We start from the raw sequence: 17,219 nt of genomic DNA on the forward strand, positions 1-17,219 counted from the left end.
AATTGGTAATTTGTGGCATTATTGATTAATTAATAACACCTTGTTAATCAATAAGTTAATGGTTCAATCACTCTGTGGTCTACTCCATTCCCAAATAACTGATTATTTAGCATTATTAATGAATAAATAACCATTTATTCTGATTAATAATAATTGATGTTGGGTTAAATTACTTGGTGCTTCACCTTAAACAGTTTATTACGCCGTAATTGATTGTTATTGGTGATCCAATGTTAATGACCTGCAATTATTAATTGGTAAATCAAAATTTACCCAAATAAATAAGTAACTAAATTCCTTAAAGTAATCAATTACTGTCAGTAATCAATACTTTAGTAATTTATTCCCAATTACCAATCGTAAACCCCAACAATGGCTGATATTGAAGCCATGTATCATCAAGTAAGAGTTCCAGCAGATGACACAGATGTGCTCCGTTTCCTGTGGTGGCCCGACGGAGACTTATCCAAGGATTTGGTGGAATATAAAATGGTTGTGCATCTTTTCGGTGCCACCTCATCTGCTAGCTGTGCTAACTTCGCGCTCAGGAGAACAGCAGAAGAAAATAGAAGTGGAGCCTCACCTCAAGCAGTTGAAACAGTTCTGAAAAACTTCTACGTGGATGACTGTTTAAAGTCAGTGAACAGCGACACTGATGCCATCGCCTTGAGTAAAGAGCTCGTGACCCTGTGTGCCTCAGGAGGCTTTCGTCTAACAAAATGGACAAGTAACAGCAGAGCCTTCCTAAGTGCTATCCCAGATGGTGAAAAGGCCAAAGACATTAAAGATCTGGACCTGGTCAAAGATGCTCTCCCCATAGAAAGAGCGCTGGGTGTGCTGTGGTGCATAGAATCGGACTGTTTTAAATTCAGAGTGAACGTAAGCAGGAAAGCAGTCACCAGAAGGGGAGTTCTATCGGTGGTGAGCTCCATATATGATCCACTGGGTTTTTTGGCTCCAGTGGAGCTCCCTGCAAAGATCTTTCTGCAGAAAATGTGCAAAGAAAAGCTAACGTGGGACGAGGAAATTCCGAACAGGCTGGTGCAGCATTGGACTAATTGGATCAGTCAACTGCCTCAGCTCTCCAACTTCAAGGTGAAGAGATGTATCAAACCGGAAGGATTTGGAGTCATTGCAACTGCACAGCTTCACCACTTCGCAGATGCTAGCGAGGTTGGTTATGGAACAGTGTCATTCCTGAAACTAACAAACAATGAAGGACAGGTGCACTGTGCTTTCATGATGGGGAAGTCAAGAGTGGCTCCCTTGAAGCAAACCACTATTCCCCGCTTGGAGCTGACAGCGGCAGTTGTAGCTGTCAATATGGACAGAATGCTGAGAGAAGAGCTCCAGCTTGAATTGAAAGACTCAAAGTTTTGGACTGACAGCACCACTGTATTGAAGTATCTCCGCAATGAGTCTCTACGTTTGAAAACCTTCATGGCAAACAGAGTTGCGGCGATCAAAGAAGCTACAAGGGTGGAGCAATGGTGTCACATCAACATATCTGAGAACCCAGCTGATTGTGCTTCTCGTGGGCTCACTGTGGATCAGTTCATGGTCAAGCAGTACTGGCTCGAAGGGCCATCAGTTTTGAAGAATCCAGACAGCCACCTGGCAACACAACATAACTATATGAACCTCACCGAGGATGACCAAGAGGTCAAGAAAACAATTGTCATGAGCTTTACTGTGAACACAGGTGCTGATGCAGTGAGCAAAGTAATGCACTACTATTCCAGCTGGCATCGTTTGAAGAGAGCTGTCGCGTGGTTGCTCAGGCTAAGACAAGTGCTGCTTTTGTTAAGCAGACAGCGGCAAATGTTGAAGGCTGCAACACCACCCCTGGATGCTGTCACCAGCGAGCGAGTGCCTGATGTGGCAAAGGCACCACTAACGCTTGAGGACTTAAACAGAGCAGAAAAGGAGATCATTCGTTATTGTCAACGCCTACGGTTCCAAGCAGAGATCTCCACGCTGGAAAAGGGGGAACAGTCGGTGAAAAGAAGCAGCTCAATTCAGAAACTGGATCCAGTGCTGATAGAAGGTATCCTGAGAGTAGGAGGTCGTCTCACCAAATGCGTCATGCCAGAAGAATCGAAGCACCCCATAATCATGCCATGTAATGTACATCCCACAACTCTGCTTCTGCGGGACATTCATGAGAAGGTTGGACATCTAGGGAGAAACTACACCCTTGCCCGTTTACGCCAAAGATTCTGGGTTCCTGCAGCCAACTCAGCAGTAAGAAAGATCTTGTCAAGATGTGTCACATGTAAAAAGATCCAAGCGAAACCTCATGGACAAAAAATGGCAGACTTGCCAGTGGACAGACTGCAACCAGATAACCCGCCATTCACCAGTGTTGGTGTGGACTATTTCGGGCCCATAGAGGTCAAAAGAGGTCGCAGTATGGTTAAAAGATACGGTGTGCTGTTCACATGCTTGACGACTCGCGCCGTACACATCGAGGTCGCCCACAGTCTCGACACTGACTCATGCCTTAATGCAATAAGACGGTTCGTGTGCAGAAGAGGCCAAGTTTCCATCATGAGGTCGGATAATGGCACAAACCTGGTTGGTGCAGAAAAGGAGCTGCGGATAGCCATGCAGCAATGGAATCAAGTCAAAATCCATGACATGCTGGCTCAAAAAGACATCCGGTGGATTTTCAGCCCACCTGCTGGACCTCATTTTGGAGGAGTGTGGGAACGACAGGTGAGATCTGTGAAAAAGGTCTTAAAGTCAGTGTTGCAAGAACAAACATTAGACGACGAGGGGCTACAGACTCTGTTATGTGAGGTGGAAGCCATTCTCAACGGCCGACCATTGACCACATCATCTGATGAGCCCAGTGACCTTGAGGCCTTAACTCCAAATCACCTGCTCCTGCGAAAGAAACAACCAATGCTGCCCCCAGGACTGTTTGGTAAAGACGACTGCTACACACGACGCAGATGGAAGCAAATTCAGTATCTTGCTGACTTGTTCTACAAGAGGTGGGTGCGTGAGTACCTCCCCAGCTTGCAGGAACGACAAAAATGGACTCAAGTCAAGCAAAACCTAGTACCAGGACAAGTCGTGATGGTCGTGGATGACAACGCCCCGCGAAGTTCATGGTTGCTGGGAAAAGTCATACACTCCATGTCGGACGCCAAAGGACTAGTCCGTAGAATGCTGATAAAGACTCCTTTCAGCACCCTGGAAAGGCCCGTGGACAAGCTTTGCCTTGTGTGTGACATGGACGTTTAAAATTTTTTTTTTTGTTGTGCTGATATTGCATTAGAAAGCACATAGTTCTATTAGAGTTATGCTTAGATTGTTTACGTTTGTTTTGGCTTTTCTTAAGCTATAAGTTTTTTGTTAATTATAAGTCCTCCTGCCTTATAATTAGGGGCCGGAATTGTAAGAGCCACTGTAACATATTCAGTTCGGTGCTTGTTGCATCGTTTAGGTATTGGATTGATCTTATAGTTTAAATGAACATGCAAGTGTGGAGGCAATATTTTATGTTAATCTGGTGTCCTGCCTCTAGCAATCAGCTTGATTCTCCACAGGTTGCTGCTGCCTGCGAGGCCCGCAGAGGGGCAGGCTGAAAGCTTATTTGTTAAGGTGCTGGATTGGAGGAGGAGGTCAGTTGAAAAAAGTTTTTGACCGTGCAGCACAAGCGTGGAAAGAGAGCTTACCTTAAGGTGATTGTGGATTCAGACAAGGGAATATTTTGGATCTGGTAGTGGACCAGAAACATCTTGATTTTTTGTAAAGCCTTAAGTTGTTCGTTTTTGTTCTGAATAAATCTTCTATTAAGCTCAATCTTCTCATCTGGATTTTTGGAAGCATGCGTCTAAAAACACGACCCCCTCCCTCTATGTGGGCGTAAACAAGATTCTGGAAACCTTAGAGAACGGCCACAACAATAAGTTAGAAGTACATAATAACAACAGAACAAATAAATAGGATAAATAGATTAAAATAAAAATGATAATAAAAAATAAAAATGATGGAGATAAGAACTATAAAAGGTCAATTGAAAGCCAGATTAAAAAGGTGTGTTTTTAACCTCCCTTTAAAAATATCAACAGACTCTGCGGTCCTGAGGTTCTCCGGCAGGCTGTTCCACAGGCGGGGGCCGTAGTGGCTGAAAGCCGCCTCGCCATGCGTCTTGGTTCTAGCTTGGTTCTGATGACATCATCTGATTTATAATTCATTTTTGCTGGTGTTTTCTCCCTGTATTTATGTTGAATTTTTGTTGTATACCTATGTTTCAGTGTAATTATACTGAAAGAAAAGGGGCACGCTGTAGTACATCTGTGCATGCGGTACGTGCTGGATCTACTTTTTGCTCAGACGCGATGTTGACTGGTGATGCTGAGCTGTTGTTTACCTGGCAGGACAAACTGTGTTCTTCATAAATAAACGTTGAAGAAACAGTTTTGGAGTGTCTGAAGCGTGAGTAGACACTGTGTCATCAAGTCAACACACCCTTTACGATGGGAGTTATTAATAATAATAATAGATTTTATTTGTAACGCACTTTACATTTAAAATCAAATCTCAAAGTGCTACAAGAGGCACAGGGTTAAAAACAAGCACAGGGTAAAAACATTACAATACAAGCAACATATTAAGCAACATTATTGTTGGTATGCCTTTCTGAAGAGGAAGGTCTTCAGTCCTTTTTTAAAAGCGCCCACCGTCTGTGGGGCCCTAAGGTGGTCTGGGAGAGCGTTCCACAGACGGGGAGCTGCGGCTTCAAAGGCCCGGTCCCCCACGGTTTTGAGCCGTGTCCTGGGCTGAACCAGACGATGCAGTTGGCCTGACCGGGTCCGGGCAGAGGTGTGTGGTGTGAGCAGTTCAGTGAGGGAGGTGGGGGCCGCACCGTGCAGACAGTGATGGGGGTGCAGGAGGATCTTGTACTCTATACGGGCCTGAATGGGAAGCCAGTGGAGAGAGTGAAGGATGGGAGTGATGTGCTCATATTTCTACCCCTCATCAGGACTCTGGCAGCGCTGTTCTGTACGTACTGGAGCTTCTGGAGGCTCCTGCCAGAGATCCCGATGAGGAGGCGTTACAGTAGTCCAGCCTGGAGGAAACAAAGGCGTGGACAAGCTTCTCTGCAGCGGGGAGGGAGAGGGAGGAACGTAGTCTGGAAATGTTACGAAGGTGGAAGGAGGATGTTTTGCAAATGGAGGTGACATGATTGTCAAAAGAGAGGTGGGGGTCAAACTTGACCCCAAGGTTTGTAACAGAGGGAGAGAGGGGAATGGTGTGACCTAGGAATGAAACAGAGGTAAGAGGAGAGGAGCGGAGTTGATGAGGAGGACCCGTTTGAATGGCTTCTGTTTTTGAGCTGTTAAGCTGCAGGAAGTTTTGACTCATCCACGCCCCTATATCCTCCAGGCAGGAGCTGAGGGTGGAGACAGAGGGGGTAGGAGAGCTGCTGGATGAAATGTTGATGTAGAGTTGTGTGTCGTCAGCATAGCAATGGAAGTTTATTCCATGCTTGCTGACAACACGACCAAGGGGAAGCATGTATATGGTAAAGAGGGAAGGACCGAGTACGGAGCCCTGGGGGACCCCACACTAAACTAGGGACGCCAGTGCAATAAAACCGTACAATCACTGATTTACATTAACTTGCAAATTGTGGTTTTTATTCTTTTCTAACTCTTAGAACACTAAAAGATTATTATTTTTCTTTTTTTCAATTTTAATGTTCAGGTCTGAATTCTCAGTTTTCACCTCTTCTCTACAGAAGTCCAAATCCTTCAACATCTGTTTCCTGAATCTTTTCTAACTTTGGTTTTAAATGTCAGCTGAAATGAGGAGTGAGTTCTTCTCCATTGGTTGGGCTCATTTTTTGAAACTGAAATCACATTTTCAAAACTCTAAGATCTTTTGGCTCAGCAGTCTCACAGTTCAGCTCGACGCTATAGTTCACTTTCTGAAGCTCATCTCTCTCCCAGAACTGTTCACTCATGTTTCAAAGCTACATTTCTTTCCCATATAAACAGTCAAGCATCTCCAAAATGTAAAGATCCTTCTCAACAGCATTGGCTCATTTTTCCAAACAGACCAGACATTCTCAGTTCTCTTGGTTCTCTTGTCAAAAACAGCCTGGACAGTTCAGCAGAACCACATGGTTCACCTGTCAAAGACCAGACCTCTTCAGAACAGTTCACTCAGGTGGAAAAACTACATTTGTTTCTCAAACAAATGATCAAAGTCTTCAAAAAGCTTCGTCTCTTTGTCATCGTGAGTCACTGACAGTCAGAATGTAGAGATGTTTTGTCTTTAAGGCAGAGGAACATTGAAATATCCCTCATCTACCTTTCAGTCTGAGCCCAGTCCTTCATTCACAATCATTACTGTGAAAGTTTTTTGTTTTTCACAGGAAGAAGAACCTTCAATTTATGACTCACACTTTGCTCTCATACTTCCAAGGAAATAATTATTTTATTTACACACAAAGTAACTTCATCCATCAGAGTTCAACATACTGTAATACACACACAAAGGAACAAAGAAATAAACAAAAAGGAAACCTGTATGAAGTCCACAGTGCTGTAAATAAAGCTGGAGTTTAACAGCTCACTGCTTCACTGCTCACCCCCCTGACCGTCCTCCTCACCCCCTGACCGTCCTCCTCACCCCATGACTGTCCTCCTCACCCCCCTGACCGTCCTCCTCACCCCCTGACTGTCCTCCTCACCTTCATGTAAACAGATCCACGTCTGATCTTCACAGTACTGCAGTTTGTTCTTGACAGATTTTGACAGTTGATCAGACTATTGATCACTGATACAATGAAATACTGCTCATATGTTTTGGAGAGAACAACCATGAGACTGAGAATCTATCAATCAGTTGAGATCAACATGATCTATTCACTTGGAAATTGTGCTAAATTGAGCCTGACTGTGCTTCATAAGTTGCAAAGATGCTCTGAGACACTGAGACATGGCCAAAGCTATTTACAATGTGGTGAAATGAAGGAAACACTGTTCTGTTGTGAGCAGTTACAGAGTAGTTTGGAGGTTTGTCCATGTTGTTTTGAGAATGTCATTTCTGTTTCAAGAAATGAGCCAAAGCAACGGAGAAAAACTGTAATCCCGTTTAGATGAGACTGACCACACTGATCCTTGGTCTCCATTTCTTCTTCAGAAAGTTGGAGCTCCGTGGAAGTGAAAGAAGAACTGGGGTTCTTCTTCTCTCTGATTTGATCTTTGATCTTTCAGAGAGCTCAACTGATGTGAAGACCAAACAGAAGCAGAGCCCAGTGGAGGACATGTCAACAGCCAAGGTTACTGGACAGAAAGCCAACAAGTCCAGAGTCTGCAGAGTTGCTGAGAGTCTGGAGCTCCAGCTGGGAGATCAGTGACAGCTGGATCCAGGAGAGATCAGCCTGCTTTGAAAGCTGAAGGTCAACATGGAGCGTGTCAGAGGTTCACAGTCAGTGATCCACTGCAGCAGCTTTCTTCTTCTAGCAAGCTTTGAAATGTGGAGCTGCACACGACTCTGCCACAGTCACAGGACTAAAGACCAGAGAAGAAGCTCCGGTCCTCATTGAGATCCTCTGTGGATCACTCTCAGACCAGCCTGATGTCTGACCTTTATGTCAACACAACTGTACTGAAACACACTTAAACATGGATTCTGACCTCAGAGTCTTCAGACGGCAGAGTGGACTCTGCAGAAAACCACACAGCTGCTCAACTCCGAGATCACGAAGATTGCACCCACTCAGGTCCAGACGTTCCAGATGTTTCTGGAGGGAGGGGTTGGACTTCAGAGCTGAGGCCAGAGAATAACAGCTGATCTCTGACAACCTGCAGTCCCTCAACCTGAATAAAGAGAGAAAGAAGTGAGATTAGAGGACAGAGTTTGATGTTGAAGTGACTGAGAGCTGAAGAACTTTCCGACTGGAAGAGTTTAGAAATGTAAAGTCCAAACAGCTGAAGCCTCCAGGAGGAGAAGAGCTCTCATCAACATGCTGCAGAGCTCCTTCTCTCCACTCTCCCTCATCACTGTGTGGAATTTGTTATCATATTATCATAATCTGATTTATATTTCATTTTTGCTGGTGTTTTTCCCTGTATTTATGTTGAATTTTTGTTGTATACCTATGTTTCAGTGTAATTATACTGAAAGAAAAGGGGCACGCTGTAGTACATCTGTGCATGCGGTACGTGCTGGATCTACTTTTTGCTCAGACGCGATGTTGACTGGTGATGCTGAGCTGTTGTTTACCTGGCAGGACAAACTGTGTTCTTCATAAATAAACGTTGAAGAAACAGTTTTGGAGTGTCTGAAGCGTGAGTAGACACTGTGTCATCAAGTCAACACACCCTTTACGATGGGAGTTATTAATAATAATAATAGATTTTATTTGTAATGCACTTTACATTTAAAATCAAATCTCAAAGTGCTACAAGAGGAACAGGGTTAAAAACAAGCACAGGGTAAAAACATTACAATACAAGCAACATATTAAGCAACATTATTGTTGGTATGCCTTTCTGAAGAGGAAGGTCTTCAGTCCTTTTTTAAAAGCGCCCACCGTCTGTGGGGCCCTAAGGTGGTCTGGGAGAGCGTTCCACAGACGGGGAGCTGCGGCTTCAAAGGCCCGGTCCCCCACGGTTTTGAGCCGTGTCCTGGGCTGAACCAGACGATGCAGTTGGCCTGACCGGGTCCGGGCAGAGGTGTGTGGTGTGAGCAGTTCAGTGAGGGAGGTGGGGGCCGCACCGTGCAGACAGTGATGGGGGTGCAGGAGGATCTTGTACTCTATACGGGCCTGAATGGGACGCCAGTGGAGAGAGTGAAGGATGGGAGTGATGTGCTCATATTTCCGCCCCTCATCAGGACTCTGGCAGCGCTGTTCTGTACATACTGGAGCGACAGTCGCTCAGTTGGTAGAGCAGGTCGTCTTATAACCGGAAGGTTAGCGGTTCAATTCCCGCTCCTGCAAGCGTAAAACTGTCGTTGTGTCCTTGGGCAAGACACTTCACCAACGGTGCCTGGTATGAAAGTTGTGAGAGTGAATGGTTGGTGGTGGTCGGAGGGGCCGATGGCGCAGATTGGCAGCCTCGCTTCCGTCAGTCTCCTCCAGGGCAGCTGTGGCTACAGTAGTAGCTTACCACAACCGAGTATGGCGTGAATGAATAATGCAATGTAAAGCGTCTTTGAGTGTCCTGAAAAAGCGCTATATAAAACCAATGCATTATTATTATTATACGGGAGCTTTTGGAGGCTCCTGCCAGAGATCCCGATGAGGAGGCGTTACAGTAGTCCAGCCTGGAGGAAACAAAGGCGTGGACAAGCTTCTCTGCAGCGGGGAGGGAGAGGGAGGAACGTAGTCTGGAAATGTTACGAAGGTGGAAGAAGGATGTTTTGCAAATGGAGGTGACATGACTGTCAAAAGAGAGGTGGGGGTCAAACTTGACCCCAAGGTTTGTAACAGAGGGAGAGAGGGGAATGGTGTGACCTTGGAATGAAACAGAGGTAAGAGGAGAGGAGCGGAGTTGATGAGGAGGACCCGTTTGAATGGCTTCTGTTTTTGAGCCGTTAAGCTGCAGGAAGTTTTGACTCATCCACGCCCCTATATCCTCCAGGCAGGAGCTGAGGGTGGAGACAGAGGGGGTAGGAGAGCTGCTAGATGAAATTTTGATGTAGAGTTGTGTGTCGTCAGCATAACAATGGAAGTTTATTCCATGCTTGCTGACAACACGACCAAGGGGAAGCATGTATATGGTAAAGAGGGAAGGACCGAGTACGGAGCCCTGGGGGACCCCACACTAAACTAGGGACGCTAGTGCAATAAAACCGTACAATCACTGATTTACATTAACTTGCAAATTGTGGTTTTTATTCTTTTCTAACTCTTAGAACACTAAAAGATTATTATTATTTTTCTTTTTTTCAATTTTAATCTTCAGGTCTGAATTCTCAGTTTTCACCTCTTCTCTACAGAACTCCAAATCCTTCAACATCTGTTTCCTGAATCTTTTCTAACTTTGGTTTTAAATGTCAGCTGAAATGAGGTGGGAGTTCTTCTCCATTGGTTGGGCTCATTTTTTGAAACTGAAATTACATTTTCAAAACTCTAAGATCTTTTGGCTCAGCAGTCTCACAGTTCAGCTCGACGCTATAGTTCACTTTCTGAAGCTCATCTCTCTCCCAGAACTGTTCACTCATGTTTCAAAGCTACATTTCTTTCCCATATAAACAGTCAAGCATCTCCAAAATGTAAAGATCCTTCTCAACAGCATTGGCTCATTTTTCCAAACAGATCAGACGTTCTCAGTTCTCTTGGTTCTCTTGTCAAAAACAGCCTGGACAGTTCAGCAGAACCACATGGTTCACCTGTCAAAGACCAGACCTCTTCAGAACAGTTCACTCAGGTGGAAAAACTACATTTGTTTCTCAAACAAATGATCAAAGTCTTCAAAAAGCTTCGTCTCTTTGTCATCGTGAGTCACTGACAGTCAGAATGTAGAGATGTTTTGTCTTTAAGGCAGAGGAACATTGAAATATCCCTCATCTACCTTTCAGTCTGAGCCCAGTCCTTCATTCACAATCATTACTGTGAAAGTTTTTTGTTTTTCACAGGAAGAAGAACCTTCAATTTTTGACTCACACTTTGCTCTCATACTTCCAAGGAAATAATTATTTTATTTAAACACAAAGTAACTTCATCCATCAGAGTTCAACATACTGTAATACACACACAAAAGGAGCAAACAAATGAACAAAAACTGTATTAAGCCCACAGTGCTGTAAATGAGTGGCGATTGCTCTAAGACTGCAAGGGAAGCTCAACTTCCCCTAAAATGTCAAAAAATAAGTGGTCCAATATTTACTGTTGTGTGTACATTTCATTGACTAAATATGCGCTACAACACGTTCATCTTTTGTTTAGCATCAGCTACTTATCTCAGGTAATTGACTCGGATTTTTTCTCACTCCTCCTCGCAGCGGCACGGCGCTTTAAACAGCTGGACGCTGAGCGTCCATGTGGAAGCGAGAGTGGGTTGTTCCGCTGCAGTGAAACTGGACGCTCATTGGATAAAATGCTGGGCTGGTCCCGCCCATCGGACTACGGAGCTTCAAAGGGGTCTATGGGCAGTGGGCTGGCCTGGACGCTGAGCTTCTGCGTGCTGACTGGATGATCTGTCTGAAGCCTGATTGACAGCGAAATGAGCAAATCAGTGATCTTAAAGTTAAAAAAAATGCACCAAAGCGCTTCTGAAGTTTTTCATTCTGTTGTTCTGAGTTGATCCGGAGGCTTTACTGATCCTCGGAGACTCACCCTCGTTCTCAACCCTCAATCTTAAAAATGCACGCTCCCGCGAGTCAAGTCTTGTCCCAACTCTCAAATATTTTGAGCAAAGGACGAGTTTGAGGGAGGTTATGTCCCTCAATGTTGAGATTTTCCCAGACCACCCTTGGTGGTAAGGGATATCCAGAATGCATTGCTGTTATGCTGTTGTTTTTAATTTATTTGAAGCGTCTTTGAGTATCTTGAAAAGCGCTATATAAATAAAATGTATTATTATTATTGTTATTATTATTATTATTATTATGATTATTGCACGTGTATAATACACACACCTGTATCTGAGTCATCAGTGCTGCCATGTGACTGAAGAGTCTTCTCCTTCGCACCGCTTTTCTTGCTTCTACAGACAATCTTGAAAAGATTCGCAAAGCCCACGCAGCTGGAGTTTCCATTTCTTGTTTATTTCTGGGTTTACTTTCTTCTTCGACGTCGCGTAGTGCTGCGATTCATCTGATATAGTGCTGCCCTCTTCAGTCTAAGGGTGTAACTGCGTTTAAGTGGTGTCCCATTTCCAAGTCACATTATATTCCTCAACTCTCATTTTTGAGGGACCCTCAGATTGAGCTTTGAGCTTGAGTGTTGAGATTGAGGGTGAAGATGGGAATTGGAATTGGCCAAACGACGAGCGTTGTGTTTGGAGACTCGTTTAGGTCACTCTGCGGTTTCTGTCCTCCACCAGCAGCTGGAGCTTCTCCCCGTCTCTCACTCTCACTCTCAGGCGGTCACACAGCGCTCTGGCCTCTGCAGCAGCTCCAGCTGCTCACAAGCTGCACACAACAGCAGACAATGTGAATGTTGTGGACCAGATTTTGGCGAAGCCATTTGATATTCTTCCTTACGAAAAGAAAATTGGTGTTAAACTGCAGAACAGATCAACTCCTGAGACTGAGCTGGTGCCAAAACGTGGGGAAAAGTAACGGGTCTTTTCAGCTGTCCTGGTCTGACCAGGTGAGCTGCTGACTGGAAGCGCTGTCACCAATAAAATATCCTGCTGGCCATGCCACTGGATGAAACCATCTCAGGGATGTGTTTTCTGGTCACAAGTGGGCTTTGGGGATCTGTCTAACTTTGTCAGGGCGTACAAAAGGCATGAAAGCTAATAGAATTTACATACAAAAACAGACACATTTTACAATGTATGCTAAAAATGAGCTTCCCCTTTTTGGAAGACCAGCAGCCGCCACTGCTGTAAATGAAGCTGGAGTTTAACAGCTCACTGCTTCACTGCTCACCCCCTGACCGTCCTCCTCACCCCGACTGTCCTCCTCACCCCCTGACCGTCCTCCTCACCCCCCTGACCGTCCTCCTCACCCCATGACTGTCCTCCTCACCTTCATGTAAACAGATCCATGTCTGATCTTCACAGTACTGCAGTTTGTTCTTGACAGATTTTGACAGTTGATCAGACTATTGATCACTGATACAATGAAATACTGCTCATATGTTTTGGAGAGAACAACCATGAGACTGAGAATCTATCAATCAGTTGAGATCAACATGATCTATTCACTTGGAAATTGTGTTAAATCGAGCCTGACTGTGCTTCATAAGTTGCAAAGATGCTCTGAGACACTGAGACATGGCCAAAGCTTTTTACAATGTGGTGAAATGAAGGGAAACACTGTTCTGTTGTGAGCAGTTACAGAGTAGTTTGGAGGTTTGTCCATGTTGTTTTGAGAATGTCATTTCTGTTTCAAGAAATGAGCCACAGCAACGGAGAAAAACTGTAATCCTGTTTAGATGAGACTGACCAGACTGATCCTTGGTCTCCATTTCTTCTTCAGAAAGTTGGAGCTCCGTGGAAGTGAAAGAAGAACTGGGGTTCTTGTTCTCTCTGATTTGATCTTTGATCTTTCAGAGAGCTCAACTGATGTGAAGACCAAACAGAAGCAGAGCCCAGTGGAGGACATGTCAACAGCCAAGGTTACTGGACAGAAAGTCAACAAGTCCAGAGTCTGCAGAGTTGCTGAGAGTCTGGAGCTCCAGCTGGGAGATCAGTGACAGCTGGATCCAGGAGAGATCAGCCTGCTTTGAAAGCTGAAGGTCAACATGGAGCGTGTCAGAGGTTCACAGTCAGTGATCCACTGCAGCAGCTTTCTTCTTCGAGCAAGCTTTGAAATGTGGAGCTGCACACGACTCTGCCACAGTCACAGGACTAAAGACCAGAGAAGAAGCTCCGGTCCTCATTGAGATCCTCTGTGGATCACTCTCAGACCAGCCTGATGTCTGACCTTTATGTCAACACAACTGTACTGAAACACACTTAAACATGGATTCTGACCTCAGAGTCTTCAGACGGCAGAGTGGACTCTGCAGAAAACCACACAGCTGAGAAACTCCTGAATCACGAAGATCATCGTTGGCACTCAGGTCCAGATGTTCCAGATGTTTCTGGAGGGAGGGGTTTGACTTCAGAGCTGAGGCCACAGAAGAACAGCTGATCTCTGACAACCTGCAGTCCCTCAACCTGAATAAACAGAGAAAGAAGTGAGATTAAAGAAAAAAGTTTGATGTTGAAGTGACTGAGAGCTGAAGAAGGTTCAGACTGGAAGAGTTTAGAAATGTAAAGTCCAAACAGCTGAAGCCTCCAGGAGGAGAGGAGCTCTCATCAACATGCTGCAGAGCTCCTTCTCTCCACTCTCCCTCATCACTGTGTGGAATTTGTTATGATATTATCATCAAATCAAATCAGACTTTATTTGTCGAGCACTTTTCATATTTATAAAAACAACGCAAAGTGCTGAAGAGAAAAAATGATCATAAAATCAAAAGAATAAAAACCTCACCATCAATAAATATACACCACACACACACACACACACACACACACACACACACACACACACACACACGGTCTTGTATTTCTATCCTTGTGAGGACCGTCCATTGACTCCCATTCATGTCTGGCCCCTAACCCTAACCCTTACCCTAACCCACACCACAACAAAGCCTAACCCTAAAGAAATGTTTTTGCACTTTTACTTTTTTCAGTAACAACAACATGGTCAAGAAAACACTGTTTCTCCTACTTCGGACCGGAAAAAGGTCCCCACAAGGCACGTCCTTCCACGTTTTGCTATCCTTGTGGGGACATTTGGCCCCGATAAGGATAGAAATACAAGAACACACACACACACACACACAAACACTGAATTATTTGCACACAGCAGAGGAGACATGGCATGGCACTAAGCAGCATGGGAAAACACTACCAGTGGGGCCGTTCACAGCAGGAGAAGGTGAAGGTCATTAATACTGGGGCCCTAGCGCTCGACCCCAGACCCCGCCAGACCAAGGGGAACCCGCACACCGAGGTGTGGAGCCCCCCAGGCCAGCCAGGACCAGAGGACTCGAGCACAGTGACCCCAGCAGAGGACCAGGACCAACTCCCGGTGTGAAGAACCCCCCCTGAGGAAACACTGGAGCTAAAACAGCTAAAGACATAAAAAGACATAATACAAAGTTACAAAGTATACAAAGTAAGCAACATTATTGTTGGTATGCCTTTCTGAAGAGGAAGGTCTTCAGTCCTTTTTTAAAAGCGCCCACTGTCTGTGGGGCCCTAAGGTGGTCTGGGAGAGCGTTCCACAGACGGGAAGCTGCGGCTTCAAAGGCCCGGTCCCCCACGGTTTTGAGCCGTGTCCTGGGCTGAACCAGACGATGCAGTTGGCCTGACCGGGTCCGGGCAGAGGTGTGTGGTGTGAGCAGTTCAGTGAGGGAGGTGGGGGCCGCACCGTGCAGACAGTGATGGGGGTGCAGGAGGATCTTGTACTCTGTACGGGCCTGAATGGGAACCAGTGGAGAGAGTGAAGGATGGGAGTGATGTGCTCATATTTCCGCCCCTCATCAGGACTCTGGCAGCGCTGTTCTGTACGTACTGGAGCTTCTGGAGGCTCCTGCCAGAGATCCCGATGAGGAGGCGTTACAGTAGTCCAGCCTGGAGGAAACAAAGGCGTGGACAAGCTTCTCTGCAGCAGGGAGGGAGAGGGAGGAACGCAGTCTGGAAATGTTACGAAGGTGGAAGAAGGATGTTTTGCAAATGGAGGTGACATGATTGTCAAAAGAGAGGTGGGGGTCAAACTTGACCCCAAGGTTTGTAACAGAGGGAGAGAGGGGAATGGTGTGACCTCGGAATGAAACAGAGGTAAGAGGAGAGGAGCGGAGTTGATGAGGAGGACCCGTTTGAATGGCTTCTGTTTTTGAGCTGTTAAGCTGCAGGAAGTTTTGACTCATCCACGCCCCTATATCCTCCAGGCAGGAGCTGAGGGTGGAGACAGAGGGGGTAGGAGAGCTGTTGGATGAAATTTTGATGTAGAGTTGTGTGTCGTCAGCATAGCAATGGAAGTTTATTCCATGCTTGCTGACAACACGACCAAGGGGAAGCATGTATATGGTAAAGAGGGAAGGACCGAGTACGGAGCCCTGGGGGACCCCACACTAAACTAGGGACGCCAGTGCAATAAAACCGTACAATCACTGATTTACATTAACTTGCATATTGTGGTTTTCATTCTTTTCTAACTCTTAGAACACTGTGATGCGGATCCTTGTCTGTTGTTGAAATGATGGCACAGCCAAAGGTGATGATGATGTTGAGTTGGTTTATTTCACCAAACGTAATCCCAAAGTGCAGAACAAAGCAAGGAGCTCAAAAACTATTTACAATATTTACAAAAAGAATAGGAAGGAAAAAGAAAATTCTTACAAAGTTCACTGGCTTTCTGTCACCTCCACTGTAACACAAAACCAACACTGGCAGGCTCCCACTCTCTCTCAGTCAGAGGGAAGTCTGACTCTCACTCCTTCACAGGTGGAGATGGGCCTCCTTTTAACACCACAGGCCCCTCCCCTCAGGTAATTAACAAGGGAATCACAGTTTTCTTCCACCAAAACATAATAAATCCCCATAATAAATTCATGGTAATTTGTTCAGAAATACACAGAAACAAACAGCCGAACCACTGCATCTCAAAATAGGTCCGAAACAAAAATAAATTATTTTCATGCCGAACTTTGCACCTTTCAGTGACGTCATCATGACGTCACTTCCGGGTTTCCCCATCTGACGGCTATAAACAGGAAGTGAACACGGCGCTCGGTTTGACTGTGGGAGGATGTGAATGGGACATGAATACTGGTGAAAAAGTTTGCAGGGTGAAAGATTATGGCAGGAGGATGATTTGGCAGCGGTCGAGTGTGCACCCACGACTACTGCGGTGAATAACAATGTCCAACTATGCGGGGAACGGAGCAGACAAACGGAGAAAAGACACAGGTGAGTGTAATGTGCGTTTTAATGAGCTCCAGTGCTGCGCCGCGGCCACCGTCAGAGTGACTCCGTCACATCATCCCCTTCCTCCCGGAGGTTGACAAAGTTTTGGCAACCTGGACAGATAATCTGCGACCAGGTTACTCCTTCCCGATCGGTGCCGTATCACAAACTTGAATGGCTGCAGTGAAAGGTACCAACGTGTCAGTCGACTGTTGTGGTCCTTCATCGAGTTGATCCAGGTGAGGGCCCGGTGATCCGTCTCCAGATCAAACTCCCTGCCAAGTAGGTAGTACCTCAGGCTCTCAAGGGCCCACTTTATTGCAAGTCCTTCCTTCTCCACAACCGAGTATCTGGACTCTCGGGGAAGTAACTTGCGGCTCAGGTACAGGACAGGCTGCTCAGCTCCTTGCTCCCCCTGGGCAAGGACAGCCCCAAGGCCCACTTCCGAGGCATCCACCTGCACCAGGAACCGGCGGTTGAAGTCTGGGCTGCGCAACACTGGAGAGGAACAGAGGAGCGTTTTCAGAGTGCTGAAAGCCGTTTCACACTCCTCGGTCCAGGTCACAGGATTCTTCTGATCCTTTGTGGTGAGTGCAGTGAGCGGTGCTG

General features: G+C 45.7%; 2 protein-coding genes across 2 annotated transcripts in view; both read right to left on the reverse strand.

Annotated features, from left to right (window-relative positions):
* The window catches only part of LOC115402059 (NACHT, LRR and PYD domains-containing protein 4C-like), an 868,403-nt gene that overhangs the window by 816,284 nt on the left and 34,900 nt on the right, over positions 1–17,219 (reverse strand). The window lies entirely within an intron of this gene.
* LOC115402062 (NACHT, LRR and PYD domains-containing protein 12-like) overlaps positions 1–17,219 on the reverse strand; it is a gene marked incomplete at its 5' end in the record, with an annotated part of 58,024 nt that overhangs the window by 31,222 nt on the left and 9,583 nt on the right. Inside the window, one exon of the mRNA XM_030110489.1 lies at positions 7,662–7,844. Within this exon, the coding sequence (XP_029966349.1) occupies positions 7,662–7,844 (183 nt within the window). The remainder of the gene's footprint in view (positions 1–7,661; positions 7,845–17,219) is intronic.

This window comes from Salarias fasciatus, chromosome 15, assembly GCF_902148845.1.
Source record: "Salarias fasciatus chromosome 15, fSalaFa1.1, whole genome shotgun sequence".
Classification (NCBI taxonomy): domain Eukaryota; kingdom Metazoa; phylum Chordata; class Actinopteri; order Blenniiformes; family Blenniidae; genus Salarias; species Salarias fasciatus.